The sequence below is a fragment of the Notamacropus eugenii genome, chromosome 5 (assembly GCF_028372415.1).
Source record: "Notamacropus eugenii isolate mMacEug1 chromosome 5, mMacEug1.pri_v2, whole genome shotgun sequence".
NCBI classification, from domain to species: Eukaryota; Metazoa; Chordata; class Mammalia; order Diprotodontia; family Macropodidae; genus Notamacropus; species Notamacropus eugenii.
Window position 1 is genome coordinate 101,066,515 of NC_092876.1, and position 17,938 is coordinate 101,084,452.

Below are 17,938 nucleotides of genomic sequence, written 5' to 3' on the forward strand. Positions count from 1 at the left end.
TATGAATATGATTATTAATAGATTTGTTCTGCAATATGGAGAGATTTCTAGGTAAGATATTTTTGCTACCATGTAGATTGCCAAAATAGCCTGTCAGCTTAAATTCAGTATTGAGTAACTCATACTTACATACTACATACACCATTATAACTCCCCCAAGTCAATTCTTCTTTACTCCCAACTCCCCTATTTCAGGGAAGCACAATGTTTTATGCCATGTTTCTATATTTATGCCCCCTTCTTTTGACTTGGACCCTTTGGAATTCTGGTGAAGCCAATGGATCCCTTCTCAGAAGAATGCTTTTTAGTCCCTAAAATGAAACAAATAGAATAACGTAGGAAACCAATTATACTGAAAAATATATATTTTTTCCTATCCAATTTCCCTCTAAAATTCAGAAGTTAGTATGCACCAGGTTAAGAACTCCTATTGTAAAGCAACTTACAAGTGCTTTATAGATATTCCCTATTTCCTCAGGAATGCTTATATTAGAGGTTCTGTGACTTTGATAGTCAATCAGTCAGCCAACAAGCATTTAGTAAGCATTAACTATCTGACAGGTACTGCTCTAAGTGCTGAAGATACAAAAACAAGAAAAAAAAAACATCCTCACACTCAAGGAACTTACATTCTAATGGGGAAGATAACATATAAAAGAAAGTTCAGAAGAGTGGGGGAAGGGGGAGAGAAAGGTAGCTGGCTGACCATGATGGAAAAGTCTGACCTGGGCACCCTCTTTAATGGAAGTTCCAGAAGGAGCTACCCGATCAGAGAGAACTGAGGAGCTGAGATATTTTCCAGGTAATACTATGGAAAGCATGCTACTTCCTCTCATTCACATAGACCTAGTAGAGAAGGAAAGGACAAACCGCTGCAATATCTTTGCCAAAAAAACTCCAAAGAGGATCACAGAGAGTCACAACAGAAACTACTCGACAACAACATAAACCTAGAGCAAAAGCTGGTGAGCAGCTGTAGAAACTGCAAGGGTCGGTAACTTGGTTATTTATCATACATGCATGCATGTATGTAGGTATGTGTGTATTGAGTTGATGAATGAATGAGAAACAATTTTTTAAGCTCTGTGTTAAACATTGGGAATCCAGCTAGAAAAATAAAGACAATACTTATTCTCATGGAGAACATATTCTAATTAAGGGAGGAAACACTGGTAGGAGGGTAAAGCTTCAGGACAGACAGAAGAGAGACAACACAAATGGAGTAGCAGGGGGACCAGGATCATCCCATATAAATGACTGGAGTAGTTCCAGCAGTGTTTCTGGCCATGTTGACTTGATGCTGCCCAATTCAATTCGATTCAGCTACCACGTGCCTAATATGGGCAAGGCATTGTACTAGATGTTGAGATGGCAAAATAAAAAATAAAAAAATAAAAGAAAAACATCCCTGTACCTACCTTCCAGGAGCAGTATAATAAGTCTTGACCTTCCCAGGTCAAAATGTATTAAGCAGTCATTCAACTAGTATTTCTTAAGTGCCTATTTATGCACCAGGCACTGTGTTAAAATCTAGAAGGAAAGCCAAAATAGGGTGTTCTTCTTCTAATACTTCACATTTTAATGGGGGAGGGGAGATGATAAGCAAATAATAATATACAAACAATTTAGACAGCAGAAAATGGGCTAATCTCAAAGAGAAAAGACATTAAGGTGAAGGAGAAATGCAAAAAAAAAGACTTCTTTGGAAAAGGTGTGCTTTGAGATGAAATTTGAAGAAAGCCAGGAAATCTCAAAGGTGGAGATAAGGAGTGAAAGAGTTTTAACACAAGAGACAGCCAGTGAAGATACTTGGAGTTGGGTGATGGAATGTTGTGTCTTAGTCCAAAAGATCCTGAACCTGGAAAGGATTATTTTTGTTTGGGGGACAGAGAAAGAGAGGTGGGAGTTTGTACCTTACATTGGAAAATTCATGGAACAAGAAACCTCCTGGGAAGCTATTAACCATTGAAAGCAGAGTGTCTGCACATTTGGGAGTAATCCCATTACAAGCAGGCTGTGCCTAGCAACATGGAAGGTAGATTTGGATAGTTTACATAAGAAAACTCTACGAACAGAAAACCATTTGAGGCTGGGAAAAGTGGTGCTGTTGGAACTTTATTAAGAAAAGATTACAAACAAAAATAAAGAAGGAAACAAAGAAAAAAAGAAGAAAAAGGGGAAGGAAGGAAGGAAGAAAAAATAAAAGAAAATGAACATTGTAATTATAATTACCAAATTCGACCCCCAGGAAAGAGTTGGGATTATGTGCTTCCCTCCCTTGGCAGAGGGAAGGGACTGCACGTAGGGAACATTACTTGTACCTTCGGGTGGGGTTTAAGTATTGACTGGTTTTCTGAACTGCTTTTGTTTTTTCTTTAAAAAAAAAACTTTGTGAAAAGAGTTGGTTTGCTTCGGGGGAAGGGGGTACATATATGAAAATATATATACATAGATATATGTATTTTAAAATGGAGTTGCTATAAAAGATAGCATTAAAATGAGATTTTAAAAAAGACTTACTTTGAACTGAAGAATATTATTTACCAAGGTCATTTGGATGTGTGGCAATGGGAGCCTTACCTGAAATGGCAATGAGGGCTCTGTGGAAGAAAAAAAATGTGGAATCAAAACACTTGGTTGGGAATCCTGGTTCTGCTGTTTGTCAGGTGTATAGCCTGAAGAAAATCCTCTCATTTCTACGGGTTCCAGGTTCCCATTCTGCAAAATGAGGGTTTGGACTAGCATGAGATAATCTATAAGGTCTGTTCCAGTTCCATAGCCTATGATATTATAAGTATATCTCATAATGGAACTATAAGTATAGAGATGACTCCTCTCTCTCTCTCCCTCCCTCCCTCCTCTCTCTCTCTCTCTCTCTCTCTCTCTCTCTCTCTCTCTCTCTCTCTCTCTCTCTCTCTCTCTCTCTGTCTTTCTTTGTCTCTGTCTCTGTCTGTCACACACACACACACACACACACACACACACAAGCAAATCTTTAGTTATCTCAACTATACTTTTAACATCTCAGAAAAATAGGCATGAAATCCAAATAAATCCCTCAGTTACCAATGTTCCTCAAGACACATGCCACTTTGGGGGCATCCCATGCAAAGTTATGGAGAGAGACACAAAATGTTTCCTTCTTTGCCTCATGAAGCCCAGATTTTTTTAATGGGTTGGGAGACTGGAGCAAAGAATGGTCCAAATAATGTGACTGTTAGCTTTGTATAGTTGTGAACTCAGATTTCAGACTAAAAATTCTTAGTTCCATATGAAAACAGTTCTATTAACAGGTCTTTAACTGACCCAGAATTGAATGGTATGGAACAAAAAAGTAGGTAAAATGTTTCAGTTTCAGTGATTCCTTGAAGCAATGATATTAAATGAAATAAAAAGAAGAAAGTTCACTCTGTGAAGTAAATTGACCTATGTCCAGGAGCCAGCTTTTTTTGTTGTATATTGTTTAGATGCAATAATGTTTGTGTTTAAATACAACTGATGAATACAATGATGTCATCCATCTATAGGTCCTGAATCTAGTGCAGTCCTATGTCACACTGCGAGTTCCACTCTATGTTTCCTATGTTTTCCATTCCCCTGTTGGAGTGGGAGGATGGCAGCATTTTGACCTGAAGTCTGAGCTTCGACTCACTTTTGTGTATGACACTGCCATCTTGTGGAATGATGGAATTGGCAGCCCACCAGAAGCAGAGCTGCAAGGTAGGTGCTAAGATTTCTAGGGCTTTAAATTATTTCTATTCAATATTTATAGAGATTTGTTTCCTTAATATTCATAAATATACATATGAAAAGCACCCCTTTGTCAGTCTGGCAGAACCTATGGATTCCTTCTCAGGATCATATATGGGTTGTTGTGTTGTTTTTTTAAATAATTCAAGGTAATAATTTCAATTAGAGAGATTAATGAAAATAAAGATGTATTTTTAGCTATATAATTTCACAGACCCTCTGGAATCTATCCTAGGACTCCTTGGGTCCATGGATGACCTAGAGATATATATAGCCTAAGGAATTTTCCCCCAGTTCTAAGTTCCAGAAGATTGAAAATAAATTTCAATATATATATTCAATTATTCTTTTTAAATAGCATCAGTTTTCATGGAAAACCCCTAGACTTACTTTCATAATTAAAGTACATTAAAAATTACATCACTTAAGACAATCAGAAATATTATGATATATAAACTTTATGACATGTCTGGGGAAATATTCTACCAAATAAAATAATTTGTGTATTGCAAAATAGCCCTATGACTCAATCAAGGCAACCTAGGAGCTGATTTCAGTTCCTGACAAGGAAGAGATACCTCTAGTAAGAGATACCTGATCAGAAAAGTTGCATAGGGTTTTATTTCTGAAAGTTAATATACAATAGAAACATTGTGAAACACTGTGAAATAAATATTAATCTGGACACTGGAGAACTATGGTGACAAATGTCAGTATAGGGATATATTTCATGTTTTCACTTTTCCTAGGTAATGATCTTTATATATTTTAAGGTTTTCAAAGAACTTTCTGTAACTATGGTGACAAGTATCACTACAGGGCTATGTTTCACATATTTTCACTTTTCCTAAGCAGTGATCTTTATATAACATGTTAAGGTTTACAAAGTACTTTCTGTATATTATCTCTTGACTTTAGATCCATCCCCATTCCAGAGTCATGATTCAAAGGCCAGAAATATGCAGTTAATTAGTCCCATTAATCAAACAGGGTACTGTTTACTTTCAAAAATACAGTGTTATCCTAGTTACATATCCAGTTGTGGCACAATGCCCATAACACCCTTTTTTAAAAAATAGAGAAAAGAAAAAAGAACTGACAGGACATTTCAAGTGTAAATTCATGGTCTTAACTGGATTATAGTTTTCTTAAGAGAGATGTCAAATGTCATGATATTATTGAGAAATGACCCACAGATCATCTTAAAACTGTTTTTTTTTATTTTACTTAAAAAAATATATTTTATGAGATACTTTTTATGCTTCTAGTCTCCAGCATAAGGGCATCACATCATTCTTGTAGCTCAAGCCAACTTCTATCAAACTGCTAGATTTCCTAGGGCAATTGTTTTCTGCAAGGCTATGAATTTTAATAGAATCTGCAGAATGCAGATACTTTTAAAGCCTTAACCTACAAAACTCTCTAATTCTGACAAGTTTGTGTGTTTTTCAGCTACCTCTTCATTTCTGTAGGATAACGCTTCAGGGGAACTTTCACAAGGCATAAGACTCCTAGTGGTTCTGCTTGACTCGCAGAGTTTGCAATGACTTAATCCACTTTCACCAGTTTTATTTCTTCTCATTCCCAGACATCTTCTTTTACCCTGGAATAGGAAGAAACCGAATGCTGCTGCCATTAACACATGTCTGTAGGATTCTCCTCTAATCTCTGATGAAAGCACCAAGAAAGTTTAACAACATGAAATAATTTTTAAAATACTTGAACTATTGTTCTTTAAAATTCTGACTTGGATTTCTTGTTCCTATATATTTTTTCACCTCTATTTGGTCTCTTGCCTGGTAGGTTCCCTTTATCCGACAAGCATGCGCATCAGCGAGGAAGGGCGTTTAGTGGTAAACTTCAAGACAGAAGCTCGATTCCATGGTTTGTTTGTGTTGTCTCATCCTGGTAAGAACTTGTTTTCCTGTTCCTATCATCTCTCAATAAGATAAACATATGTTTCTTCTGTTTGCAAATTTTTCAGTGCATTTGCCCAATTACAGAAATCCTCCTTTTAAAATACATCAGTTTTCTATAAAAAAAAAAATTGAATGTTGTTCACTGATAACCTGGATTATTATTAATCCAGCAGTTCTCAAAGGGAATGCCATGGCACACTACTCTTGCCAAATTCTATGGCATTTATTGTTGCAATATTATTGGTCTGAGCACTTTTCCCAGTAATTGTGTGGAACTTACACTTTCAACTGCATGAACATATACATACCCATATACACACTCTTCCGGGTCTTCCAATTTGAGTTGGTGTTACCAGTTCAAATGTTGAGTCTTTCATGATCCTTTTAGCAAAAGTAATACTAGACAATGAGCAAAAACATTTCAGAACCACTGACATAATATATAACATATTGCTTTTATCTAGAGCTAGACTGGACCCATGATTTCACTGGCATAGATGGGATGGCCTCAAGGTCATAGGTTTTCCACCCCTTATGCTCAAATGAGGAAATTCTTTCTACAATCCAAGTCACCACTTTCTCCATAATTTTGTCTTAAAGATTACCTACTGCACTCAGAGGTTAAACAGCTTACTTAAAGCCACTCAGTCAGTATCTGCCAGATGCAAGAATTAAACACAAGTCTTCACATCTTTAAAGCCTTTTCTCTATTCAATGAGGAGGAGAAGAAAAGGGAATAAACATTTACATAGTGGCTACTGTGTGCCAAGGCACTGGTCTAAGCATTTTATAATTATCTCATTTGATCCTCACAACAGCCCTGCAAGGTAGGTGTATTGGTATCCCCATTTTATTGTTGAGTAAACTGAGGCAAACAGAGGTTAAATGACTTGCCCAGGATCATACAGCTAGTGTCTCAGACTGGATTTGAACTCATATTTTCATGACTGTGTCACTTAGCTGCCACAAGGGTAGGTACTTCCTTTGCTTTAGTTTATTTCATTGAAACTGTAGGATAGTACAAAGGAGCTATCAGTAATATTTTCTTATATAATAATTTATTTTAATAATAATTACAATAATAATATTTTTCCTTATATAATAAAATTTTCTTATATAGAAATAAAAAAGTAGTCATACCTTCTGTTTGTACCATTAAGTATTATAATAGTAATTCTAATACCCCAGTGCCTAGCATTTTGTTCTGTATATAGTAGGTACTAATAGACTTATTGAATTGAGTTGAATGGAATTAAATCTTAATGGGAACTAGAATCAAAATAGCAATACATCCAGTAATGAAAATTATGTAAACAAAGGCAATATATTAAATGTCTACAAAATCAAATAAATTAAGAAGGTTAAAGTGGGTTCCAAATGGCAGAGGTCAAAACATACTTCCTTTCTAGTAAGAAGTTATCAATTTTCTTCGTGGGAAGTTCTATGTACATTCTTTTTTTAAATTTATTTATTTTAAGTTTTCAACATTTATTTCTACAAAATTTTGAGTTCCAAGTTTTCTCCAAATCTCTTCCCTCCCCCACCCCAAAACACTGAGCATTCTAATTACCCCTACCACCAATCTGCCCTCCCTTCTAACATCCTTCCCTTCCCTTCCCTTATCCCCATCTTCTCTTTGGTCCTGTAGGGCAAGATAAATTTCTATATCCCATTGTCTGTATTTCTTATTTCCCAGTTGTATGCAAGAACAGTTGTTCCTAAAACTTTGAGTCCCAACTTCTCTTACTTCCTTCCTCCCTACCCATCCCCACTGAGAAGGCAAGAAATTCAATATAGGCTATATATGTGTAGCTTTGCAAATGACTTCCACAATAGTCATGTTGTGTAAGACTGAATATATTTCCCTCTCTCCTATCCTGCCTCCCATTTCTTCTATTTCCTCTTCTGACCTTCTCCCTCCCCAAGAGTGTTGACTTCTAATTGCTCCCTCCTCCCATTGCCCTCCCTTCCATCCTCCCCCCCACCCTGCTTATCCCCTTCTCCCCCACTTTCTTGTATCATCAGATAGGGTTTCATACCAAAATGAGTGTGCATTTTATTCCTTCCTTGAGCCAAATATGATGAGAGTAAGCTTCACATTTTCCCTTTCACCTCTGCCCTTTTTCCCTCCATTGAAAAGTCTTTTTCTTGCCTCTTTTATGAGAGATAATTTGCCCCATTCCATTTCTCCCATTCTCCTCCCAATATATTCCTCTTTCATCCCTTAATTTTATTTTTTTAGATATGATCCCTTCCTATTCAACTCACCCTGTGCTTGCTCTCTCTCTCTCTCTCTCTCTCTGTGTGTGTGTGTGTGTGTGTGTGTGTCTGTGTGTCTGTGTCTGTGTATGTGTATGTGTGTGTGTATGCATGTGCATCATCCCACCAACTACCCAGATACTGAAAAAAGTTTCAAGAGTTACAAATATTGTCTTTCCATGTAGGAATGTAAACAGTTCAACTTTAGCAAGTCCCTTATGATTTTTCTTTCCTGTTTACCTTTTCATGCTTCTCTTGATTCTTGTGTTTGAAAGTCAACTTTTCTTTTCAGCTCTGGTCTTTTCATCAAGAATGCTTGAAAGTCCTCTCTTTCATTGAATGACCATTTTTCCCCTGAAGTATTATACTCAGTTTTGCTGGGTAGGTGATTCTTGGTTTTAATCCTAGTTCCTTTGACTTCTGAAATATCATATTCTAAGCCCTTCAACCCCCTAATGTAGAAGCTGCCAGATCTTGTGTTATCTTGATTGTATTTCCACAATCCTCAAATTGTTTCTTTCTAGCTGCTTACAATATTTTTTCCTTGACCTGGGAACTCTGGAATTTGGCCACAATATTCCTAGGAGTTTCTTTTTTTGGATCTCTTTCAGGAGGTGATCAGTGGATTCTTTCAATATTTATTTTGCCCTCTGGTTCTAGAATCTCAGGGCAGTTTTCCTTGATAATTTCATGAAAGATGATGTCTAGCCTCTTTTTTTGATCATGGCTTTCAGGTAGTCCCATAATTTTTAAATTGTCTCTCCTGGATCTATTTTCCAGGTCAGTTGTTTTTCCAATGAGATATTTCACATTATCTTCCATTTCTTTATTCTTTTGGTTTTGTTTTGTGATTCCTTGGTTTCTCATAAAGTCATTAGCCTCCATCTGTTCCATTCTAATTTTGAAAGAAGTATTTTCTTCAGTGAGCTTTTGAACTTCCTTTTACATTTGGCTAATTCTGCTTTTTAAAGAATTTTTCTCCTCATTGGCCTTTTGAACCTCTTTTGCCAATTGAGTTAGCCTATTTTTCAAGGTATTATTTTCTTCAGCATTTTTTTGGGTCTCCTTTAGCAAGGTGTTGATCTGCTTTTCATGCTTTTCTTGCATCTCTCTCATTTCTCTTCCCAATTTTTCCTCCACCTCTCTTATTTGATTTTCAAAATCCTTTTTGAGCTCTTCCATGGCCTGAGCCCATGGAAGCCCATTGAATATTTATTTTGGATGTTTGGGATACAGAAGCCTTGACTTTTATGTCTTTCCCTGATGGTAAGCATTGTTCTTCCTCATGCGAAAGGATGGAAGAAGATATCTGTTCACCAAGAAAGTAACATTCTATACTCTTATTTTTTTTTCCCCTTTTTTGGGCATTTTCCCAACCAGTTACTCAACTTTTGGGTTCTTTGTCAAGAATAGGGTATACTCTGAGAATCTGTGAGATCTCAGTTCCTTCAAAGTGGCACAATCAAGTCTATACACTGGTCTGGGAGCAACAAGAAACTTTTTTGCCCAGAATCTGTGAGTAGTAGAGTTTCCTCTCCACAACCACCTCACTTCCAGTTCCATCAAGCCAGTACCGGAGGCTGAGAGTCAGATGAGCTGCTCCATTCTCCCAGGGGCCTTAGGGTGGGGGCAGGGTCACCACACAAGGTTCAGTTTCCCCAGGGGTATTACCATGAGGTCTTCAACAATGGATGCAGGCTGCTGCCAGCCTTGGGAGCCCCTACCACTGCTGCCTCTGCTGCTGCCACCTGAGGTGGCCTGAGCTATGGGGACACCCTGCTCCCTTCTCGGCTAACTGAAAAAAACCCTCTCACTGACCTTTAGTGCTTGTGGGTTGAGGGATCTGTGCTGCCGCTGGAGATTCTGACCCTGAAGTCTGCTCAATCCTGCTCCTCCCAGTGCCACACAGCCAAGGCTAAGCTGGGCTCTGCTCTGCATCCAGTGCGACAGACCTTTCAGTTGGGTTAGAATCTGGGTTAGAAATCTCCTCCACTCCTTTGTTCTGTGGCTTCTACTGCTCTAGAATTTGTTGAGACTCTTTCTTTACAAGTATTTTATGGGCTGTGGGGGAAGAGTTAGTGTATGTGCATCTTTCTACTCCACCATCTTGGCTCCATCCCCCATGTACTTTCAATAACAATGGCTATATTAAATAGTTTTGCTTAATGTTTTTATTGCAGAGTTGGGGGAGGGACTATAATTGGAAAATGATTGATTGATATGCCAAATGAAAACGTATTACAAAAATGTGGAATTGTAAGAACAATGGAATTTAAACTTTATCCTCAAGATGAAGAACTGGCTTTTCTAATAGTGTTTTATGGATATTATCTGGGGAATCTCACTTGCAGTGCCACTCTGTGAGACACCCATCCTAAACTACAAGTTAACCGTAAAAAAGGAGTCAACAATTCTCCAAATGCTGAAAGAATCCTTATTTTTAAAAAATGTCTTTATGAAGATCTTTTCCTAAAATTATTTAGCTCTTTATTATACCAATTCCCACCATTCCAAAGTGTACATGTATCTGTCAGACCTCAAGGGGATCAGAACCTCATCCACATTCGTTTCTTCCCTTTTCCTGAATGTGTTCTGACAACAGAGAGAATGGACTTGCCATTCAGAGAATACGGGTTTCTCATTGTATCTTTAAAGAAATCAAAGTACAAGAAATAAAGAACCAATCAAAATAATTTTGTTTTCTTAGCCTTGACAATCTGTTGAAAAGCAGGAACTTTCTGACATAATTTACTAAGCTAAAGTGTTTTAAAGTTAATCTTAGCATGACATGGCCTCATATGAGTCTTTAAAAATAGATTCTGTACTTAAATTAGACTTGCCCAGCTGTATTGACTGTAACTGGTTATATTAAGTTCATCTCATAACATCTGTGCACTAGAAATGTGTGTAACTTCTAACTCACTTGAAAAGAGACCCTAAGCAGTTCAAGTCTTTCAGTGAACTATCTCATAATTAGAAAGGGCTTTAGTGATCTTCTTGTCCAAAACCCTCATTTTACAGTGAGAAACTTGAGACCCAGTGGGGTGAAAAGACCCAGGATCATACACAGAAACAGATCCGGAATTCAAACTATCTCTCGTGACTTCAAACCTAATGTACTTTCCACCATATAACACTGCCTATTGAGTGTATGGTACAATAGAGTGAAATGATCACAAAGAAGCAAAAGAATTGGTTGTCTAGCCCTGGTACTTCAACATGCAACCAATTTTAACACACACATATTATATGTATGTATATATATATACATATATATACACATATATATGTAGGTAGGTAGGTATATATGCATGTATATACATATATATACATACACACATTTTTAATATATATGTAATATATACAAGTTAATTTCTCTGATTTCATTTCCTCCTTTGCCTCTTGACTACAAAGAGTTGTATGCAACAAAGGAGATAATTCATATAAAAAAGTATTTTTAAAATGAAGCACTTTATAAATGCAAGGTGTTGTCATCACTATGATTGTTGATATTATTGCTGTTGTTGTCTGTATAGCATCTTCCATGACCTCTATGATCATCTCAGCTGATCATCCCGGCTTGACTTTTTCTCTCCGCCTCACAAGGAGTGAGCCAACATACAACCAGCCAGTCCAACAATGGAGCTTTGTTTCTGACTTTTCGGTAATTGATAAAGAATCTACCTTTATTTTCTTTTATTGATGCCTGGAAATCAGTGGATTTTAACTAGATGCTCATGAATTTGTAAAAACTTTTTTTATAAATGCATTTCAATATAATTCCTTCCCTTTGAAATCTTGCATATTTTATTTTGCACATTTAAAATGTTATTCTATGAAGGGGTCCATTGGCTTCATCAGCCTGCCAGAGGTGTTCATGATACTTAAAAGGTTAAAAACCCCTCCCTGACTCTTGTGCAGCTTTTTAACTAAGGGCTATATTTTCTCTTTACCCCTTCCAGGTCAGGGACTACTCAGGAACATATACTGTGAAACTGATACCATGCACAACCTCTCCACATCAGGAATACACCTTACCAGTGATTTGTAACCCCAGAGAGCCAATCACATTTGATCTGGACATTCGATTTCAGCAGGTAACTCTTAGAGAATTATTTCTTTGTTGTGTCACTTTACTGGAAGGTTTTCATAATAGTGGAGGTCACCTTTAACCAGTATCCGGCATGTCATATCCAAATTTTAAAAAAATTAATTATACCATTATTTTTTCCAATGAAAATGGTATTTGTAGTTGAAATCACATCATTTTTATTTAACTTACAGTTAAAATTAACTATCTTCTAAACATGTTAAAGTGACAAAACTTTATTCAAATTAAGATAAGAGCTTCTGAGATTTTGTATTATTGAATATGCAGTAATCCCTCTTATAGACAAAGTGTTGATATATTCAGTCATCTTTTCCATGTCATAAATAAGTTATAAATAAGTACTTAGCATAGCACATAGATGAGCTGGCACAAACTCACAAGCCAAGACCTGAAAAAAAAATAAGCAGGACCTAAAAAGTTAGCTCATGAACAAGTTAGAATTATAATAAAAATTGAAATACTTTTAATATCCTATGAACTATTCATCATTTCCCCCCAAATCTTCCAAACAATCCTATCACTGTTAAGGACACTATCATCCTTCCAGACACCCAGGCCTTTGATCTTCACTCTCAATTCTTTAGTCCCACTCTCCCTATATATCCAGTTGATTACCAAAACTTCCTTCACATATTTCATGTATTTACCCTGCTCTCCACTCACACAAACACAGCCTTAGTTCAAACCATCACCACCTCTTACCTGAACTACTTCAATAGTCTTCTAACTGGTTTCTTTACCGCATCTCTCCCCACTCCAATTTATTCTCCTATCAGCTACCAAAGCAATTTTTCTAACGTGAAAGTCTGGCTACATCTTCTCCTACCCCCTTCTAGGAGCTTCAGTGTTTCCCTCCCACCTCCAATATAAAATACTAACTCTCCTGTTGGACATTTAAAGCTCTTCAAAATCTGTCTCCTTCCTACCTTTCCAGCCATATTATGCCTTATTCCCTTTTGTAAGTGATACAGTCTAGCTACTCTAGTTTACTTGGAGTTCCTCCAAGAAGATACTCCACCTCTTACCTCCATTCTTTGAACTGGCTGTGTTCAATGTCCAGAATCCTTTACCCCCAATCTCTGTCTCTTAGTTTCTCTGGTTTCCTTCAAGGCTCAGCTCAAATCCTACCTTCTACAGGAGGTCCTACTTGGTCTTCCCAGATGCTAATGCATTCCTATTTCAGATTTTATTCATATATTCTGTTCTGTATATATCTTGTATTACCTATTCATATATAAGTATATATACATGCAAGTGTGTATGTGTATACATACATATATACATTATATATATATGTATATGTTGTCTGCTCCAATCAAATATAAGTTTCTTGAGAAATGGGACTATTTCTGTTTGTTTGTTTTTTAACCTTTTTTGTACCTCTGACACTTAGTACAATACCTGTCACATCCTGAGCACTTAATAAAGACTTGTTGCTTCATTTTTTACTGAAATGCCAGTCTGAAGCATCTGTTGGATCACTTGTGGGTACGTCATAAGATTTAGAGCCAGAGGGACTCTTAGAAATCACCTAGTACCACCTCATTTTGCAGATGAGAAAAGCAAAATCTTCAAAATGTTATGGGACTTAGTGCCACATAATAGCAAAACTGGCACTTGAACCCAGGATTTCTCACTCAGAATTCAGTATTCTTGTCAATTCTTCATGCTGGCCCTGCTGCTTAAACTGCAGGGTGCCCCTAGGAGCAGTTCTTTAAGGTAAGTCAATTTCACTACAGAAAGTAATGACATCTTAATGACTGTCTCTCCTGAATTGGACTCAGTAGACTTCTCTAGGCAGAAACTGCAACCTTGGGGATAATTCCCTGAAGTATACTTGTATGTTTCTACTGTGTTTTTTTCTTGATGTTTAAGGAGAATTTCAAATCTTACATTTGATGCTGGTCCAAGCTATGTAACATTGCTCTTCATAAAAGAGATAATATTGAGTGTTGGCTAATAGTGAGCTAACCACATACATTCCATAAAACAAACAAGTGGAAAGGATCTAGACTAGTAGTGTTTTTGTTTTTACCCCTCACAGACAGTTTGACTCATCATTTTACATGTAAGAAATAAATGACAAATTGGTATAGTAGTATGAGGCTCATAGTTTTAAAGACTGGGGTTCAAATTCTGTCAGTGAATGAATGAACGAAATTCACTGAATTTCAAGCAACAATCCTCTAAGATTCATCTCCTAAGTAATGAATCCTGTTCACTTTTCCTAAGCAAAGGAACAAAGAGCATATAGCTTTTCTCAGCTTTCTCTTACAATATCTCCTAAGAGTTGCTCTGTGATTCCCCAGGTAAAAAAGTCCATAGGAGTTTCATGGGTTCTGTGAAGCTCCCAAGCCAATACATAAGGCAATTCTTTTATACTCTCCCCAAGGTCTCACACTTGGGTTTCCAACCAATCCATCTGGTGGGATATTAATTCAAGTGGTACCAAGTCTGTTTTAAAGCATCATGGTCCACAACAGATGACTTGTCATTATCAGTGTCATCCACCAAAGAAATCACATTGTTATATAGATCTAATAGGTCCAAAAAGGGCAAACATAATCACAGCTTCTGGCATAGTATCAACATAGTGAATCAACAGCTAAATATATATGCTATGTTACAGTGAGGTTGTCCACAGCACACAGACAATATTGAAAGCTGCATTATCTTGGGCATATGAGAAAAAATTGTTTTTTGACATCTTCACAATGTTCAAAGGGAATATGTTAAAAGGTCTTTGTGATTCGTTTTAGGTCAGTGATCCTGTGGCAGCTGAGTTTAGTTTGAACACCCAGATGTTCCTCCTATCCAAGAAGAGTCTCTGGTTGTCTGATGGATCAATGGGATTTGGGCAGGAGAGTGATGTTGCATTTACAGAAGGTATGTTTACATGTAGAAAGTGGTCTGATCTAGTTGCTATCCAAGTATGTTTACAAGACTATTACTTTTGCAATTATTTTTGTATAGAATAAACCATCTCTTTGGGGGACCTTCAAAAATAATTTTTAAAATTCTTTTTCATACGGTCATTAGAATTGGGCATTTACTATTGGCCAATTGCTATCTGTGGTAAAAGTACCCTTCCCTGAATGATTTTTAATATACACATATTTGTAGATGCATTTTCATTTTACTTTGCATTAGAATTACAGGGATTTGACATATATATAAGCATGGAAGAAAATAAGAAAGAGGAACTTGTATGATGAAACAAATGAAAAAAGTGTATATATATATATATATGTATATATACATATATATATACATATATATATACAAAGTTATAAATTATTGTATCTCTGTGACTTCTACTTTTTCCAATTATTGAACTCATTCTAAAAGATATGTATAGTATACATATCAGTCTTGTTTTCATAATTATTTTTTCATATCTAAAATATGGATATGTTATTACTAGCAGCATTAGAGGCAGTATGGTTTAATAACTAGAGTTGTGAAAATCCTGGAAATCAGGAGGCTTGGAGTGAAGTGCCCTCCTCAGTATATGTTGGCTTTAGAACCCTGGGTCAATTATTTTACCTCTCAGCACTGGGAATGGTGAAGTTATTGTTCAACCTATTCCACTAATCCATTTTTCTATTTTTTCTTATCCATTATCTGATAGTTTTGATAATTTCTACTTTAGGGGATAATTGTGATGTGAGAATACTTCCATTCTCTTTTGTTTTACTTTTTGATGATCCCCTTGATATTTTGTTATGATTTTGTTATGATTTTGCCAAATTAGAAATATGGTGCAGAGGTCAGGGAGCTTGTCTTGAAGTCAGGAAGACTTCATTCATACTGTTCATGTGATCTTGAGCAAATCATTTAGCCATATGTGGCCTCAAGGCTACAGGTTCCTGACCCCTGATAGCCTTTCCAGCCTCCAGGTTACTTTCTAGGACTATGAGTTACAGGGAAGGAGGCAGAATGCATTGGGAATAGTAGATGTCTTCCTCTAATAAGTAGTACCTCTAGCTCTAGTAAAAAAGAAAAAATATGTATCTAGAGAGATATCTGTGTGATTGGTGTTTTAATCATCATAACATTAAATATATAAATTAAAATGGGAAGTATTTATTGAATATCTCTATTTAATTATTTTTGTTATTTATGTAAAAATTGTTTTATAGTTGACTTTCTGTGTCTAACATACATCATGGCATTGTGGTCTGGTGAAGAAAGTGCTGAGCTTGGAGTCAGGAAGTTCTAGGTTCTATTTCCAAATCTGAGACTGTGATATTTTATAAGTCATGCTTTAACTACCTATTTCAGTTAGTTTTCTAGGACTTCCCTACTAACATCACAAATCCTTAGCTATATTTTTGTATGTCTTGGTAGCTTAATTTCCAACTATATCAAAGATTTTGTCATTATTTTAAATGTTACTGCTCTGTAGATTTGAATGATCTTTAGAAACACTTATTGTGAGTTTTATCTAGAGCATTTCATTTTTTATGTCATCTTAATCTGGCACATCCTTCAGAAATAGCTTTAAGTTTTGCTTTCAGATGTTTTTTAAAGTAAAAAAAGACTAATTGATCTCTTTAAAGACACTATTTTTCAAGTATTAACTCACGGAGAGTGTTATTCTGTTATATTTTAAATTTATTTATGTAAAATGAATAAAATTATAATGGAATACTTCAAATATCAAATGATGGGCCAAGCTGTGAGGGGCATACCTGCCTTTGATCTAGTACTAACTACATTGAAAGAGCTACAATGCCTGCTGGGATGGACACGAAAAAAGAGCAGGTTTTCCTAGAAAAGCCTTGAAATAGACCTTTGGACAACCACTGAAGACCTTCTATACACCTAGAAACAGGCCAGAGATGGTTTTGTGCCAAAAAAGTCACCCCTTTGTCTCTCTCTCACAGGAGATTAACAGGGATAGTATATCCTCTCTCTTCTTCCAGGTGATATCATTTATGGTCGAGTCATGGTGGATCCTGTACAGAACCTGGGTGATTCCTTCTACTGCAGCATTGAGAAAGTGTTCCTATGTACTGGAGCTGATGGATATGTACCTAAATATAGTCCAAGTAATGCTGAATATGGCTGCTTAGCAGACTCCCCTTCTCTCCTGTATAGATTTAAAATTGTGGTAAGTCCCCATGATTTAAGGCACTGAGTAGGTTTCCAATTGGTCGGGTTCTGTATTACTAAAACTATCTAGTCTTCTTGAGCTTAGTCACATAGAGAAAATTTTGTTTTGCTCTTTATTTACAAGAAGGATGGAGGAGAGAGGGTGATGGAAGGGGAGAAAGCAAGAGAGAGAAGAAGAAAGGTAGGAAGGAGGGAGAGTAGAATGGAGGGAAAGTAGGAAGGAAGGGAGAAAGAAAGGAAGGCAAGAAGACAGGCAGGAGAAGAAGGAAGGAAGGAAGGAAGGAAGGAAGGAAGGAAGGAAGGAAGGAAGGAAGGAAGGAAGGAAGGAAGGAAGGAAGGAAGTTAGTTGCATCCTTGGCTTACAAAGTGTGGTGTTATCTTCAGCAGCCAGTCATTTCCTTTATCATTTAGGACAAAGCTCAACCAGAGACCCAAGCCACTAGCTTTGGAAATGTCCTGTTCAATGCCAAACTTGCTGCAGATGATCCTGAAGCAGTTCTTTTAGTTAAGCAGCCTGGATCTGATGGATTTAAAGTTGACTCAACACCACTATTTCAAGTGAGTAAAGAGTTAGTCTTTGGGATCTGGGAATCCTGGGCAAGTTATTCAACTTCTCAATGCCACAGGCAACTCTCTGAAACTGTACATTACAGAAAAGATGGCAACCTGCATTGGCACAGGAAGATTCCTCATAATGCAGGGAACATAGTAGGTGCTTAATAAATGCTTATTGATTGATTAATAAATAAGCGCTCAAATATCTTTTGAATGAATGAATATA

General features: G+C 36.6%; 1 protein-coding gene across 1 annotated transcript in view; it reads left to right on the plus strand.

Annotated features, from left to right (window-relative positions):
• Positions 1-17,938, plus strand: part of FREM2 (FRAS1 related extracellular matrix 2) — a 240,500-nt gene that overhangs the window by 214,098 nt on the left and 8,464 nt on the right. Inside the window, exons 17-23 of the mRNA XM_072610422.1 lie at positions 3,528-3,720; positions 5,554-5,658; positions 11,465-11,592; positions 11,891-12,025; positions 14,799-14,925; positions 16,968-17,155; positions 17,569-17,715. Coding sequence (XP_072466523.1) covers positions 3,528-3,720; positions 5,554-5,658; positions 11,465-11,592; positions 11,891-12,025; positions 14,799-14,925; positions 16,968-17,155; positions 17,569-17,715 — 1,023 coding nt within the window. The remainder of the gene's footprint in view (positions 1-3,527; positions 3,721-5,553; positions 5,659-11,464; positions 11,593-11,890; positions 12,026-14,798; positions 14,926-16,967; positions 17,156-17,568; positions 17,716-17,938) is intronic.